The sequence below is a fragment of the Pseudopodoces humilis genome, chromosome 2, assembly GCF_049639895.1.
Source record: "Pseudopodoces humilis isolate 2021_Gansu_Grassland_sample_001 chromosome 2, ASM4963989v1, whole genome shotgun sequence".
Taxonomy (NCBI): domain Eukaryota; kingdom Metazoa; phylum Chordata; class Aves; order Passeriformes; family Paridae; genus Pseudopodoces; species Pseudopodoces humilis.
This window is the reverse complement of record NC_142201.1, coordinates 73,210,181-73,227,585: the sequence shown is the minus strand read 5'-3', so window position 1 is coordinate 73,227,585 and position 17,405 is coordinate 73,210,181. Positions and strand designations below refer to the sequence as shown.

Genomic DNA, 17,405 nt, shown 5'->3' with positions numbered 1-17,405 from the left:
GGATGCACACAACATTAATACATGCAACAGTTCAGTCAACACAGAATGTGTAAAGATTTCTATTTCTTCATATTAAAAATATTCCATGCATTTGCTTTGACAAGTGAGCACATCAGTGTCTACACTACACAATATGTTAAATTCAAGAGCTTGAAGGCATACAGTATAAAGAATTATTTTTGCTTTACTCTGATATATCCTAAAAAAAAAACCCAAACCCAGCAAAAATAGTTAGCAAAAACACATACTTCATACAACATTTTGTGAATACTTAAAAGTGTGGTAATTTTTTTCCCTTTGAACAGTAATAAAAAGTTAGTTTAGTCATTGACTGTTAAAGCTTTCCAAACTCCTTCTGTCATACATAGACGTTGGGGTAAAAAAGGTCATGTATCCATCACTTTCCAAAATACTTCACCTCAAAGAAATACCTAAGCTGTGTACAAATATATTCACAGGATCAAAGGATAATGGTTTAAGCAACTAGTTGCCTTTTCCAGCAAGTAAGTTGAAGACAGGGACTGCATTTGCTTATCTTATCCTTATCCTGTTTTCTTTCTCATACAATATAAAAAATCCTGTTTAGTTAAGAGCTCAGAGTAAACAGAAAATCTAGGATAAACATATTTATCACTTTTCCACATGCTCCTTTGTTCCTCCTGTTCCTACTTGTTGCACTTATTTGCTTCTTATCCAATTTTCTTAGGCATTTCTGTCATATGCAAGAGAACTCCTTTTCTTCCTGGCTGGAAGGGAGTATAATTTACTATATGAAACAACATCAGACATGAGATTCAAATGTGGGGAACAAATTTGCAAAGTCAGAGAATCCATCTGCCAGACTGGAGGCAAAACCAACATTATTTAAATTATTACAAACTTATAAATTATGCTGGTTTTAAATCTCAGCTACTACAACAATGAAACTTTTCTCTAGTCTGATATAGTCTCCAATATTTCAATATAAGAGGTTGCCAATTTTTTCCCCTTGTAATAATTCTGATGGCAGGGGATGAGGGATTGACAGTCAATCTCTTTGGTAGAAGCTTGTTACATCTTCGCTTTATTTTCTATCTCTGAACAAAACAGAACTCAAAATCTTCAAAATGTCTTCATAAGAGAGTTGGAAAGTGCAACTCATCATGCTTGGCACTTTATTTTAATAATTCTTTTCAAAAAAGGTAGAAAATTGGATTCGAACAGGGATCTCATTTTAAGAGTAAGATAGCTCTCTTTTAACTGATATCCACCCAAAAACAGATTAAAAAACTGAAGATATGTAAACAACATATTCGTATTTCATTTTAAATTATCTGCCTGCTCTGACTATTATTTTATTTTCCTTGGTACTCCCAAGAAAATCCTATTGAGCCAGTTATTCTACTTTCTGTAAGGGATCAGCTGTACCTACTTCATTTGCAAGGGAAATTCCTCTAACATGGTTTCAAAGACCTCCAAGGATGCACGTTCTGCAGCATCCCAGGAAACTTCTTCTAGTGCTTATAAATTGTAAGTTTGCTTCTATATTTACCCTGCGTCTCTTTCCTGTCAATATTTGACCACTAATTTTAATCCACAATGTGAAAATGTTCTGCCCCTTAGTGAACTCAGAATAGAGCTGCCATATAGCAAATTATGAAAATATATACTTATGACAAGGATATTATCCACAACAAAATTATTTTACAAAAGTGTTAGACTAGGAGACAGTTTCTCAGCAGACCTGGATTTCTTCCCAGATGTCCTCATCCAAAAGAGTGGCTGCAGTATGGTGCTGTAGAGGGGCTATCAGGCAGTGACCTTCAGTAAGGGACTGGCTGCTTGGTAGAGACAAGTACACCTAGGAAAAGCATATAAAAACTCAAGTGCCCAGTTTTCCAGCAATAAAAACCTTCCCATTGCTGAGGCTAAGAAATTCATCATTTGCTAAATCCAAACCAAGAGGAGCCATTAGCTACTAATTACAGCAAGGTATTAGCAATTTTAGTGCTTTATAAAAGGGCCCATTATCCACCAGCAGCTCAAATGAACCAGTAGAATCCAGAGAGCAGTTCCACCACCAAGGCAGTAATATCAGCCTTATAAACCAAGTGGTATCGTAGCTGTTACGAAATAACACTGTGATTTAGTACATTCCAGTATTTTTTAATACAGATACACAGCTGTATGCATTTTTAATAAATAATACGTAAGTAGAGAGAATCCAGAAAACCAGAAGAATTTGTGGGTTGAGATAAAGACAGTTTAAAAGAACAGGAAATTAAATAACGATGATGATAACAACAACAAAAACATACAAACCAAGTGATGCATGATGCAATTGCTCACCACCCACCAATTGTTGCCCAGCCATTTTCCAAGCACTGGCCCCTGGCCAACTTTCCCCCAAGTTTATCCACTGAGCATGATGTCACGTGGTCTGGAATATCTCTTAGGTCACTAAGGGTCAGCTGTGCTGGCCATGTGCCCTCTCAACTTCCTATGCCCCTCCCTCCTTCTCACTGGTGGGGCAGTATGAGAAGCAGAAGAGTCCCTGAGCACTGCTTAGCAACAACTAAAAACATCAGTGTCTTATTAACTTATTACACTCATCCTAAATCCAAAACACAGCACTGTATCAGCTATTGGGAAGAAAACTAACTATCCCAGACAAAACCAGGATACCCTCTATATTTATCTATCTATTAGATAGATAAACACTGATTATATACACATAGATATATATATAGATATGCATGTGTATTAATTTTTAGATATATATATATAATCTCTGAAATAAAGGAATGCAATGTACCTTAAAACATATCTATACACCTAATTCCTTTACCTATAAAGAGTCTCAGATCAAATAAAAATATCAATAATAAATTAAAACTGTAGAGAAAAAAATGACAAAAAAGGCTATATTGAAGTATTTCAGATGTTATAAATCCAAATATTTATGGAATTTTAAAAGCATTAACAGAAGCAGAAAGGTTTCCAAACCAAACTTCTTGCTATTTCAAAGGATTTTAAGCTTAAAATTTTAATTCTCCACCTAATTTTCTTTGATATCAAGATAAGTTCTTCACCAGTTCAAATTTCCTCCAATGAAGTGTGATTTAGTCTTCCACAAATCCACCTACAGTCTAATCTCTGCACTCAGATCTTTCATTATTACTCCTGTCTTCTACAAACATGAAGTCCTGACATCAGAGATTAGCTTTAAAACTCATAGCAGATTTGTATCTTTTTCCTCCTCATCCTTGATGAAGTTGTGGAATCAACTGAAAGGGCAAGGAAAGTAAGATGCAGAACAATAAATCCTTCCAGAGAAGTAATTTCATTCCTAATTTTAAACACTCTAACATAATTTATTTTTTATTTCTACATTTGTATTAAATTGCTATTATCTTACCTTGGTGCCAATTGCAATAATAAGATGTTTAGAAAGTTCACTGCTGTCAAAGCAGTAGGGGCACTTTTCCATGCATGCAGCGAGTTGCTGGTGCTCACGGATCGCTTTTCTTCTTTGTACTTCCTCCTCTTCCCCACTGCGTGCTCTCTTGGCTGCTTTGGAAACAAACATGTCATCCAGAGTGTAGTACTCTCTGTCAGTTTTCTCCATGAGCTGAAAAGATATGCAAAAAAAATTGCACCTATTTAAAAAGCATCAAGAAAAAGTACTTAGCTCTTTGTAGTATCCTTCCTTGAGAAGAGCGTAAAATACATACGCAGTAGCATTTCTTCCTTTCATATGGCATCTGCTGCAGATGGAATCATCAGGTACCTCTCCTGAGAGCAGTCATACACAATCTCAGCACAGATATTAAAATATGGATATGTGACAGCAGTGAGAAGAGTATATTACTCTACTCCATTTCAAATTATGGGCTAGATATTTCAATATGATCTTGACATAACTTCAGCTATCTTTAAATAGATGCACAATTTTATGTGTCACTTATATCATATATTTTATCCTCTCCCTTCTCCTCCTCCTCTCCTTTTACAACTACTGTTAAATTATATTTTGTGAAATAACTAGACCATGACTCCGCATTTTCACATTCTGTGAAAATATGCCAACAGTTATTCTTACCAAGTGAACAGGACTAAACCATTTTGGGAAGAAAACAGTCTTTGCCTTCAATACTAAGTCATTCTGAGTGCACCTCTTGCACACCAGAACAAAACTTATTTTAGGATACTGACTAGGGTAGCCCTAGCAAAGGACTAATATTAACTGAAGGCATTTAGAAGGCATGCTATCATAACTGAAGCACAGTCTCCAAATTAAAGAAAATCTTCCAAATATCCCAGGCATAGTTTCTGTAGATACCCTGATATTAAAAAAAAGGACAGATTTTTTTTTTTTGTAGAGAACATAAATAATTTTCCCCAAAACAGACACCAGCTCTTGCTTTTCCCAAATACTGCAGTTCTCTAACACAGATCAATACTTTATTTTAAATATGCTCAGTACTTTCCTTATCAAACAACTGAGGAGGAGCCTCCTTAATATTACTTTATTCAGCTATAATACACTTAACTGCTTATGGGCATTTCCTACTAGAAGCACTGCAGTCTAAAATCAACAGTTGAAGAGTTCAACTCCATTCTTCTTCTGCCTTATTGTAATGCAGTAATTCCACATTTAACAGAAAAAGGAGATTCCTGAGATTTAGAAAAAATATGTAGTGGTTTGGGTGTCTAAAATCAAGTCTCTGTTCTTCTGTCATATAAGCATTAAAAAGGTAAAGTTAGACCTGAAGCAGAAGCACTGCTTAGAGAATAGCGGCATTTTGTTATTACGAAACATAAAGTTTGGGGTTTTTTTTAATTAAAAATTCTGCTATGAGAATGGGAATACACAGGAAACATGACAGTTGGCAGACTAGAAAGGAAAGGAAGAGTGGAAATCACAACACTTTGGCTATCGTGAGTATCACACATAGCACAGAATACCATTACTACTTTGCTCTGCTTGCACTTAGAAACAGTCACAGAAATTCCTGGTTTGTTATACACAACCTCTTTTAAATAACAGTACTTTTCAAAATACTCTACATAATCCCTTGTGATAGAATAAATATTCATCTTATTAAACAGCCTGAAAGATGCCTCTCTTCAAGATGGATAAACTGCTGTATACAACATTACATCTGGGATCCAAAGCAAAATTCTTACATACAAAGTAGCAAACTTTTATAAAGTATGTGCTGCCTAAAATCCAGATTTTGATTCTTCTGGCAGTTATGACAAACAGATCATAGAACCATACAATGGTTTAGGTTGAAAGAGACTTTAAAGGTCACCTTCCTCTAAGCCAAGCTGCTCAGGGCCCCATCCAGCCTGGTCTTGGACACTCCAGGAATGGGGCATCCACAGCTTCTCTGGGCAACGTGTCCTAGTGCCCAATTTCCCTCAGAGTAAGGAATTTCTTCCAAATAACTAAATCTATCCTCTTTCTGTTTGGGGAAAGGAAACATTAGCCCTTGTTTTATCTTCCTGTGTGTAAAGCTAATCCCCCTTTATGTACTGGAAGGTGTTATAGGGTCTACTTGGAGCCTTCTCTTCTCCAGGCTGAACAACCCCAACACTCTCAGCCTGTCTTCATAGGAGAGGTGCTCCATCCCTCTTTTAAAACATTTATACTTGTATTTGTACAATAAGGTGCCCAGTGAGTTCTGCCAATTGCATTATTTGGTTACAACTAAACCTCTCAAAAAAAATTCAAGGGGAACTGAAAGAACAAGAAGAAATCATTCTCTAAAATGCCAGAAGGAAAGCAAGTAATCATTTAAAACCCGATTTCTTTCATACATATATTCTTCCATATAAAAAACAGAGCTAGTACACATCCAAAGAAGGAACTATGCTGATGTATCAGCTGGAAAGCTGCTGTTCTGCATCATAGGTGCAGCATCACATCTGCTAAACATGAAAGCTAATACACTTTGGAAGTTGTGCATTTTTTTCCAGCTTTCCCTTCTCTTTTGGCAAGCAAGGATTAACCAGGGGATACAAAGGCAGCTTTAGGACCCCTAGCACCAGGCAAAATTACATGGCTTCCCACATCTCATAGCATAATTGTGCATCTATGTCATTTCTACCATCCGATTTCCCACAACCAGGATGCATCTTTCATTTAACCAACAGAGAAGAATCACAAATGTGCTTCCCTGGCCAAGAGAGGCCTGTAATACACAAACATTTAAACAGCAGTCAGGGAAGGCATCCAAACTTCTCTCAGGAGCCCTCTGGGCTTTCATTTGGACAGCTCAAATACAGTGCAAATGTGGCTAAAACCCAAGAAAAGGGGTGAGATCTCTAACAATTCAGCACAGTCTAGAAAGAAATCAGCATCTGACTACGCATAAATTAGAATGATTTGAGAGAGGGAAAAATTACAGTGTTGTATTTTCTGATTAAAACCTTATCATGATAATTACCATGAATAATATGAATATATTACATGAATTATTTCATTATATAACATTCTGTTTACTAAATAATTGAAGCCCTTTTTAATTTGCTATGTTAGTGAAGCCATCAGGCACCGTGGCATGGGGATACTTCCTAAAGTAACTCTTGCAAATCTGTGCAAGGTACACTCCAGGGTCAGCCTCATTTTTCTGCCTACCTATGTTCAGGCCACTGGAACCATATCTCATAACTTGATTTTAAACCAATTCTGTATTTCTTATTTTACAGTAAAACCCCTGGAGCATTATACACCACTGGCTTCCTACACACTCCACCTCAAGTGTGCTGCACGTTGTGTCTCTTATTGCTCCCTCTGCTGCTATTACTTCCTTTTTGGGTGGCACCTTCAAATACAAAGCCCTAAAGAATTTAGTATCACTGTGATATTGAAAGGAAACCTTAAGAGAAAGAATGCTAATGATCAAGATAATACTTGTATAATACCTCAAGTATACTTTTTTTCCCCCTCTTCAAATTTCCTTTGAAATTAGAGGTTGAAATGGGAAATTCTATTAAACACAATTAGCAGAGGAACAAAAGATACCTGCATGGTCCCAGTGTGGATTATTTTCAGCTTTTTTGGTACCGTTTCTTTTCTGCTTATTTTCTTTCTCCAATTTGTATGCAACTATTGAACTTCTGCTTTTCCTGTTTCCTTGCTAACACAATCATAGCTAGAGTTACTTCCATATAAGCTAATAAAAGTGCATCTGCTTGAAAAATTTGTGGGGAAAAAAGTCTATAGATTGTATAAAATGTATCAGTTTGGGTTTAAATTGTCATGGCAACACTGACGTCTTTAAATGACAGAGTTAATATTTGTGGAATGTTGGATCATAATATATTTTAGGAAGCTGCAAAGAAGAATAATCTATTATTTTAGAATACAAACCTGAGTAACATAAGAGCACATCTCTTCACATTTAAATTTATTCAGCATTTTGTACCTAATCTGAATAACAAAATCACCTCAGAAAAGTTTTTCTGATCTCAAATAGTATTTGCTTAAGATAACCAAAGGCAGAATTTTATCATGTAAACCTTATTACAATTCCAGTCTCCCTGTAAACACAGACATTTGAGTTTGTAGGCTTAATTCGTCATATAATTCAGCAAATAGTCATTTTCAAAACCTCACACTGAATTAAAGAATATTTTAAACACACAGTATCAAAGGATTTTAAGATACCAGTGCTCAGAGTGCTTTTAAGGCCCGTGTCACTGACAAGAAAAGACTACCCACCATGTAATCTGAGCAAAGTCGTTCAGGATTACCTTTGAGCAGCAGAAGTCAAGAAAAAAACAGGTGACAGAAGACTGCTCAATAGCTAGGGGCCAACCTCCTTTTTGTTTCTGCTATTTGAAATGAAAACTGTAGATTTTGCTATAAGTAGCTATTAGGACAGATTAAACTTTATATAAAAGTCAATGGCATAAAATGTAAACCAAACAAAAATGCCTTCAGCCACACAATTTTACTATTCAAATTCTGATTAGCATTTCACTTTACAGTTACTCCTGGCCATAATTTTAATGTCTAGGAAAGACTGTCCTGCCCAAGTCTTCATTCGCAACGTATCTTGTAATTTTAATGTAATTCTGGAAGAATCCTTCATGCTTATGCAGTCATTTATATGGGCTACATCTACATAGTTCTTACTGTTCCCAGGTTTTCTTCCCTAATCCAGCTGTCACTGCTGTTGATGTGTTTCCTCATGCAGGAACAGCTTTGTGTCCACACAATATACACAGAAGGATGTTTAGTGCATTGAACTGAAATGCAGCAGAACAAGGTGTTGGAAATTATTTCTCTTGGGTTTCGACAATAATTTTTTACAGCAAACCATGCACATGATCTTTAAGTAAATGTAAAAAGCAACAGGACACCAGAGCTTTGCTGGCTTTATCATGTCTGTTATATATTGTGCTAAAATTGCTTCACCATGTGAAGGAGAAGAAAAAGTCTCCTTACATAATAGCAGTAGCAGCAACATTTTGCATTTTTCACTTTAGCTTCTAATGCTTTTTCAAGACTATTATTTTGGTTTATGATGATGGCAATGCAAAAATGCGAACAGGTAGATTTGCACAGCAAGTAAAAATGATAAGGGTGAAAGTAATTTTCTATTTTACAGACTTTTACAGAAGCAAGGAAAGGCAACATGCAAAATTCCATTTTGCAAACCTATAATACCAGAATACCTCTTGGCTAAATCCATAAAGGAAGGTCAGCATTACTAATAAAGCATTTTATTTTTCACTGCTAAATTCCTCTTAGGAATTACCGCACATATTTTAAAATAAAATTAGTTTCTGGCCAAAAGTAAAATGTCCTGATGAACAACACAAATTAATTGTTCTCTTTTTCTTTAAGTAAAATATAAAAAGGGGGAAAAAATGCTTTAGTAGAATTAATACATACAAGTACAAGGTAATTTCTCTTGAGGTAATGTTCTAGGAATCAGTCTCTAAACACCCACAAGCATTTATTGACATCAGTGAAAGGATTACATAAGTCTTAACAGCATGAATTTGGGAAAATTGAACCACTTACAACAGTCAGGGGCTGAACAAACTACAGACAGGGTACTTAAAGCTATCAGTAGTGAAAATCTAAGACTTCACACATATTTTGTACTCTAGAAATGTCAGAAAAAAGGTTTTCAAATGTTTTACTGACTTTCTTGTATCCTAAAGTCATGCTTCTACAGCAGTAAGAGCCAAAACTACTTTCAAAGGTGAAGAAAATAAAAAGTAGAAATAGTGATTTAAATGTATGTTTTTTCCTTGAGACATAACAGTGAAACATGAATAAATCAAATTCTAGCCTGCATTTTTTCCATATATCAAAAAGATTAGTGTTGGGTTTTAAAAAAAGGTTTTTTTCACCACTGTAAATTAAAGATTTGGGTCTTTTTCAAGGTATTCATAAATTTGACATAATAGCATGCATGGGATGGCTGTGGGAAGGCAGCATTTCAAACTGCTGAGATAAGTGACACCTGCATCAGCCACCTTCAAAGAGAGGCCAAAGGGCAACAGGAGGTAAAAGCCTCAAGCACAGCAGGGTTGTCTTAGAACCACGACTACAAAAATAAGAATGGACAAGAGGGCAATGGTAAGTCAGAATCTAAATTTAAAACAAAGGCTCAGCAGGCAAACAAAAAGCAAGGAGACAGCAAAATCCCTCCATCTCACCTCGTTGAGCTCTTGAGATAGGCGGGAAAAAGATTTAATAAGCGCAACTATGGCTTGAACACTGCAGATGTTGAGTCTGTCAATCTGAGTGGGAGTCTGGCATGAGATAACATACAGAGTTTCACTTGCCAATAGGATTAGACAGAGGTTTCATGAGGAGAGACTTTGGGTCTAGGTACTGATATTACTTCCAAGTCCCATTTAAGAAAATAAATCCTTTCATGAATTATACCCTTCTATTTCAACATCCCCATCTCTCTCTACAAAACTCTAATTATGTTATTATCTTCAATAACAACTAGCCTGTATTTCATTTGAAATACTATTAAAGCACTAAATATCAGGAGAGCAACACTGATCTAGAGCAGAGCATTCAGCTGTGTAAAAGCCAGAAAACATGCTGGTCTGTTGTTCTCATTCTGTTCCCATTTGTGAGAGCAGTGCCTATTTCCTCCATCCTCAACAGCCGTGAGGCTGGAAGTTTTATTTGGGCATAGCCTGGAAAAGTGACAGAAGCCCAGGGAAAATCCATGAAGGAAAAGATAGTGCCCTAGGCAATTCATAGTGATTAGATGAATGAAATTATTGAACAGAATTTAAGGGACAAGATAGCCCTTCTCCCATACTAGGTAGGATATAATTTGTAGACTTGCAGCAGTTTCCTCCTACCATTCTTCTGCAATACAACAGATTAATTTTTGTGGATAATTTTTTCATTTCTCAAATGCAGGCAGAAAGAGAAAGTAATTTGTATGTGTCAAATTTGTGTACTATGTTATCAAACTAAAACTGGTGAAGGAGATCTGTTTGCTAGACTTCCTGCTGGAATAAAACACCTTGCTGAAACCACTGGGGAGAGATGCAAGAATTTTGAAGACTAACTTACTGAGCCCCACATCATAATGCAGATACTCCATGTAGTATAGGCTTACAAAGTACATAAATAAGCATGTAGAATATCTGAGATCACACTTAAATTTTTCAGACTGCTGTCAGCACTTCAGTGGTAACACTGATCTTGTGCTGTGAATAAGAATGCATTCTACAGACATGGAAAGACTCTTGGGACATTCTACAGACATGGAAACCTCAGGGAGGCCTAGGAATCAGTTTCTTAACCTAAGATCAGGGAACAACCACCATCTGGGGAGGACCATCACATTTTGTGGTGACAGGATCTAGGAATCACCTGCAGAGAACCTACCAAAAGCATTTTAGATCTTTAACAAAAACTGGCACCTGAGATGCTTTTATGAAAGCCAAACAAAAATACCTTCAAAACATAAACATAAACATATGACATTGCATAGGACTGAAGGACTACAGTACCATGAATTAAAACATGGATATTGCAACAGCAATGGCTTTGACAAAGTATCTACTCTGTGCATATGCTCCTATATACTTAGCTAGTAAATAAATAGTATGGCTCAATCTTAAAAGGTTAGTCAAGAAACTTGTTCTAATAAAATAATGTGATGTAGTACGTCTTTGCCTAATAACAAAAAAGAAACACATTACATAGCATCTGGTCCAAAGCTCACTGACGTTAGCAGGAATTCAGAGCCTTCAAAAACTAAAATGAAGTATTGGCATAGGCTAGGAAACACAATTTATTCTTGTAACACTGTTAATAAATTCTATCCTTCAAAAAAACCAAATAAAAACAAAACAAAGAAACAAAACAATTTTTTTTTAAAAAAAAAGGAAAAAGCTTTTAGAATGAAACATACTAAACCCAGTTGCATTCTCACCCAGTGTGACCATTTTATGTTGCAAAATCAACCTCCAGGAATGGCTAAAATGTATGGGGGAAAGCTCCTAGAACTGACTCTTCTGCTTCATTTGCAGCTCTCAGCATTTACTATGCAAATCCTGAGCCAAAACATATCTAGACTTCCCTGTTTAATATTTAACAATGAAGCTGTATTTCACTAAGTTGCTATATCTTTTTTTTGCTCCCACTCACAATTAAGGCCTCCACTGCATTTCATGCTCTACAACACAAGTTCTACAATTACCTTCTTCACTGAAAATAATCTCAAACCACTCCTTCATGTTAAACTCTGTTCTGTGACCACTTCCCATATGAGAAACAAAAATAGTTGTATTCTATTAAACTTTTATGCTAATTGCTCTAGTCTAGCAGCTGCCCTCCCCTATCCACCCACCCACTCCCCCCAAGCTGAAGAAATTTTGTTTACTTAGGTTTTCTTCAAATGGCCACCACACTGTGCCCCTGATTACAGGACATGCTTTAACAGCTTGGGCAGAATTCAAGATATGGGTGCAACATGGGCTCACTACATGCTTTAAAATGTTCCTAAATTCTCCCTTTTCATAACCTCCAAAATTCTGGTTCTCCTTTTAATTACACCAGCACTGAGACGATGTTTGCAGACTCACAATGACTCTCAAATCAAGCATCAACAGCCTCTTGTATACGTACAGTCATTGCCTCACTCAGCTTCAAGATTACCAACATTTTGCCTTCATTAACCCTGCCTTTAACCTGAATTTATAGCCTCAATACCTATGATGGGATCTCTTCCTTTTTATTTGAGAGTTCTATAGCATAATCTCCTGTGTCTGAACTAGACATTTTAATGCCTTTCAGATGGTATTTAAAATAGGACAGGCGACTCACACCACTAAAATATGCACGTCTCTCCAGGGACTCTCTAAAGTGGATCTTAAGAATCAGCTCAGATGTTTCACAATGCTAGAAAAATCCCTGCTCTGCAGCTGGAAGTTCTACAATTTACAATGGTCCCTATTTTTGACAGTCCTGCATAATTATGTAACAATAAACAATTCTCATATTCCTCCAGGCCTTCCCTTTACTCAGGCCTCATGTCCTCTCTGATATTTCTAATAATAATATGCCTAATTAAAAAGTCATGCACACAACACCTTACCTTTGATGCCATACGCATGAATAGTGAGTTTTGATCTTCTGCTGTTCTCATCTTCTCATTTTTGACCAAATCCTTCAGGTTCATTCTATCATCATCCTGAAAATACCTTACTCTCTCTTTATCTACATGAGTAGGCATCTGAAAGCAAACACATTAAAAATAAATATTAACCTAATGAGAAAGATCAGATAAAAAATTCGGACCCTAACAATTTCAAAAAGTTTAAGGAATCATGAACTAAGCTAAGCAAACCCGAAACAATTGGGCTGACAGCTCCATTCTATCTAAGGAGAAAAACATCTTTCTTCAATTGCATCACTATTTCCAAATAAAAATATAGCCTCTTCCCAAAGTCACTGTGTTCTTAACATCCTCAAGGTATCAGAGCTACAACATTACCACTCAGGAAATATTGACAGTACTTCACTGAAACAGTTAATCAGCCCAGAAAAATTAAATATTCTAGAAAGAAATTTTCATTATTGACAATTCTAAAGCTTTTGTAAAGTCACAGACATTACTGAAACACAGTAATCAAAGACAGTACTGAAAATTTGTGTGAATATGGTACCTCCGGGACATGTTGCCATCTTAGAGACATCCCTTAGGATAGGACTAAACTAAATTCTGAAGGAGTACAGGGAGTGGTCACTAACATAAAGCATGACAGCATTTTCTAAAATGAAAACAACAGGACAATGACAACAAATTCCTCACCCTCTCGTGTCTTTCACTTCTCCATAGCAGTGTTGCAAACTGATCTGTCCTAACAATCAAGAATGCTTGCTAGAATTATGAGGCAGTGTCACCTCCTGTTACCTCAAAAAGATCAAAGTGCTACTATATTTGCTGTTGGAAGTAATTATCCTAAGAATAAAACACTGCTCCAGCTTCCAAGCTTCTTATTGCTCCCCAAAGCACTTTGTTACAAAGACTAGGTCCTAATTTTTATCATAAGTAGCCACATTTTTTACTAGAACTGAAGTGAAACTAGCCTCTGAGACCTGAGTATCTCAGTGAAATCTTAATTCTGAAATATTCATCTCTGCTACTCTTTCTTATTTACATAACTGTATGTAATATAAACTAAAAGACTGTGATAACTTTTTCTTGTACGTGCATTTAAGTAAGCCCTAAAGTGGTCCCTTGGGAAATGCAATCTGAAAATAAACTGAATATATGCTTAATAAGTATGTACTCAAATACTTAATTATAATCATCTCCTAAAAGGAGCTTTTTTAACTACCTACTGACATTCTGATAAGGTACTCATTAATAACGGCATCATAAAACTACAATATCATTAAAGAATTGCAGTCCAATACTCAGATTTGTAAAACTTACCATCTGCGGCTTTCTTCGTCCTCCTTTTGGCTCCAGTGGCTCTGCTGGTCCCATCACAGGCCATGCCCTTCCACTTCCATCTGTTCTGACAAGGACCACTTGTTCATCTTCTTGACGGCTTGAAGCCTATGTCAGGTTTTAAGACATATTTTCAAACAGATGGTACAGACAAGCTAAAAGAAATAGCTAAACCACATTAAATAAATGTTTAAAATCCTGAAGACTAAGTAACAGATTCTTTACGTTTCGTGTGTTCAGTTTAATTCAAAATAGACAGTTTCACCTTAAAGAGGTATTCTTTTCACATTCAAAAAGAAAAAGGATTAAAAATGCATTCAATTAGTTAAATGCAGAGCTTGTCTTTCCAAAAGAACCAAGCTTGTATTCTTGTTTTTTCACATAAAGCTTTCTATCTCCAAAAGACACACACAGTGCTTCTGGAAGAGCTAAACAGATAATATTGAATTAATATATACCACCATCATTATAATGCTGTATTCATGAAAAACATCTGAAAAGCTACAGGCCATTACCACTTATTTTGTGGACTGGGGGTGTGGAGAATGGCCATCCTCACCTCAGTCCCCCAAAAAGGTACAGAACCTGTCTTCATGTAAAGTACTTTATAGGGCCCCCACTTCATAGGGCTGTTCCCAAATGAAGATATATTATATATATACACACGGGGGGGGGGGGGGGGGGGCGGGGTTGAAGGCAGAAATTCTTCACCAAAAGTAAGTATTTCACTTTCTAAAATATAAAGAATTACTTAAAAAAATAATTTAAAAGCCTGTGAGCTTCCTGATTATACTCCAAAGATGTTTAGGTAAATCAGTTGATTAAATTAGAGCACATAATGGGGTCACTACTTAATCAGATGATATTAGGACAGCCTTTGTCAAATCTCATAAACAACTTCATTAATCTCCATTTCAAGCTATTTTCTACCAAACTGCTTTCCACCTGCCATCCTTGCCTAAGGAAAGCTTGTCCCAGAAACCCAAATAAAGTCTGGAATATCTGTAGATACTGAAGCACACTTCAACACCTTAATTACATTTTTCCAAGGAAAGTCATATGAAGGTAGAAGTTAGGGACCAAAAAGCTGCCTGGGTAAGCCAGAGTTCTCTCTTCTGTAACATCAAAGGCAAATCTCATTTTGCAAAGTAAACCAAGATGTCCAGCACCACTTTGGCTCCAATAACAAAACTGATATTCTCACAGAGAGTACAAGAGGACTTATTTCCAGCACTGGCCATATACATGTTATCTGTGTGTAATCTGCACCTCATGTGTTACTTTTTCACAAAGTAAGGGCTTTTGTCCCTATTGGGAGGGGGAGAAAAGGTGATTCATCCCATTAGGAGAGAAATGCTGTGTGCATTCACCCCACACATGTCATGTGATAAAAAGGTCATACACAACTGAGTGAGACACAAGCAGCCAGACTGGGGGGGAGCATGTTCTCAGGTCACCACTGTACCATAAAACCTTATTCAGCGCAGATATGGAAAGCAAAGATGAAGTTAACATCAGTAACAATGTATCACAGGAAACTTCTCAAATGCTACAATTCCTTTAAAACTTGGGTAACTTTACAAGTTTGGAGGTTGAACACATAACCATAGATACTGCAGTGAAAACTCAAAAATCCAGAGCATTGCTAATTAGTCTGAAATGATACAGACCTTTGTAGAGGAAAAACACCCACCTCATTCTAAACTCACCATACGCACATGACCAAGTAGAGATACAAAGCTCTCCCAAGAGGACTAGTCAAATACACATAGCAGATCCTTTACAGTTTTCAGTGAATAATCTACCAAGTAACCCGTTCTGAAGGGTCCTGTTTATGTGAAATCCTCAGCCAAGAGCATCTTTCCAATCATTCAGCTCCTTTTAGCCACTGCCTGTATACAGTCTCCAAAAGGATGCTAATTTCAGGTCTCTCCTTCCCCACACCTTTGTGTTACTGAGACAAGAAAAAGGATGAACTTTTCCATTCCGAATCTCTAAACTTTAACCTCACTGTAAGCATGACTTTTAAGAAATACAAATCACTAAAACCAATAGACATTACAACAGCAGTGCTTCAACAACTGCAAAGAGCAGTAAATACCAGATTCTTGTATAAACTTAAAAACATTTAGTTATTTTAAAAACATGCATCCCAAAATTTGTCTTCACTAAAATTCTTAATACAGACATTTCAAAAATGATGTCATTGATGTGTAGGTTGTTATTTCCCCAAAAGTTAATGGAATTCACAAGGTGCTCTATGTGTCAGGCCTTCTTTGCCTTCGAAGAAGGGCTCTAAAATGTTAGATCCAAGCAACATTTGCTTGTGAATTGAGAATTTGTGTTTCTTTTTTTCCAATACACTAACCTACAAGCAGCAGAAGAGTATCTTCTAGATCTGAACCATGGAACGAGTTAGGACAGAGACAGGAAATGGAGAGGGGAGAAATAGATATAATACATACTGAATTCTTTGAGTCAGAACCCTACAGCAGGCAAGGTTTCATCTGCTTGATGAGGGTTTGAGGTTTTTTTCTCCCTTATCTCCAAGGGTCCTGAGTCCTGACACAAAGCATGCAATACAGACTGTAACGTATTTAGATTGAATATTCCAGAGGGAAAAATAAAGGCAAGAAATTATAGTAATTTTTAGCTTTAAAATACAAAGTACAAAAAAATAGAAGTGGTCCTTCAAAGAGAGATTAAAGGAAGCAGATAAAAGGATAAAATAATTATGGACAGTATGAAGACTAATGTGAAGTTATGTTAAAGACTAACAGCAAATGCACACTAGGAACCAAAATTAATCTGATGGATGCAGGCCAAACATGATTATTCAGAAGATTAAAGATGTTATTAGAGGTAAATACATCCTTCAGAACTCAAAACCCTATCTAAATAGAACCAACTTAAAAATACAGCATAACGGGAAGCTAATTGTATTAACACAAAAGATTGATTTTTAGGAGAATCTTACTAACAATAATTAGTAAAGCTATTTCTAAACACATCAGAAGCAAAAAGATTTCTGGTAGAAAAAGATGCTCAAGTGGTTACAACATTATCAGAAGGTGACATTTGAATAATATATTAATTAACTGTATTTTATTCAACAACACTTTTTGAAGGAAAAAAGAAAAAAGAACTAAAACAAGCTTTAGAAATCATCTTTAAACTGAAATATCAGTAAAAAGAGTTTTTAAAGTAAGCTGCCATGAAGTAATGATTTTCCCAAGAGCTTCCAAAAAAGAATTCCAATATATAATGTACACATATTTCAGCATACACTATATCCCTTAAACAGGACACAGTATAAAAATAATGCGAAGCAGCCAATAAAATAAAAAGCTTTACAATGCGCCAGTGGCTGATCATGGGAGTTCTGGGACAATGTATCTAACATTTGTAATGGACAAGTTCACCCAAGTATAATAAAAACCAGACTTCCTATACACTTGA

The 17,405-nt window shown here is 36.2% G+C and overlaps 1 protein-coding gene across 2 annotated transcripts in view; it reads right to left on the bottom strand.

The window, feature by feature from the left end:
• The window catches only part of CWF19L2 (CWF19 like cell cycle control factor 2), a 61,714-nt gene that overhangs the window by 7,263 nt on the left and 37,046 nt on the right, over positions 1 to 17,405 (bottom strand). For both annotated transcript variants that reach the window (XM_014257632.2, XM_088052192.1), the window contains exons 11-14: positions 13,929 to 14,054; positions 12,585 to 12,722; positions 3,398 to 3,610; positions 1,724 to 1,840 (exon numbers count right to left, since the gene is read on the bottom strand). In XM_014257632.2, the coding sequence (XP_014113107.2) occupies positions 1,724 to 1,840; positions 3,398 to 3,610; positions 12,585 to 12,722; positions 13,929 to 14,054 (594 nt within the window). The remainder of the gene's footprint in view (positions 1 to 1,723; positions 1,841 to 3,397; positions 3,611 to 12,584; positions 12,723 to 13,928; positions 14,055 to 17,405) is intronic.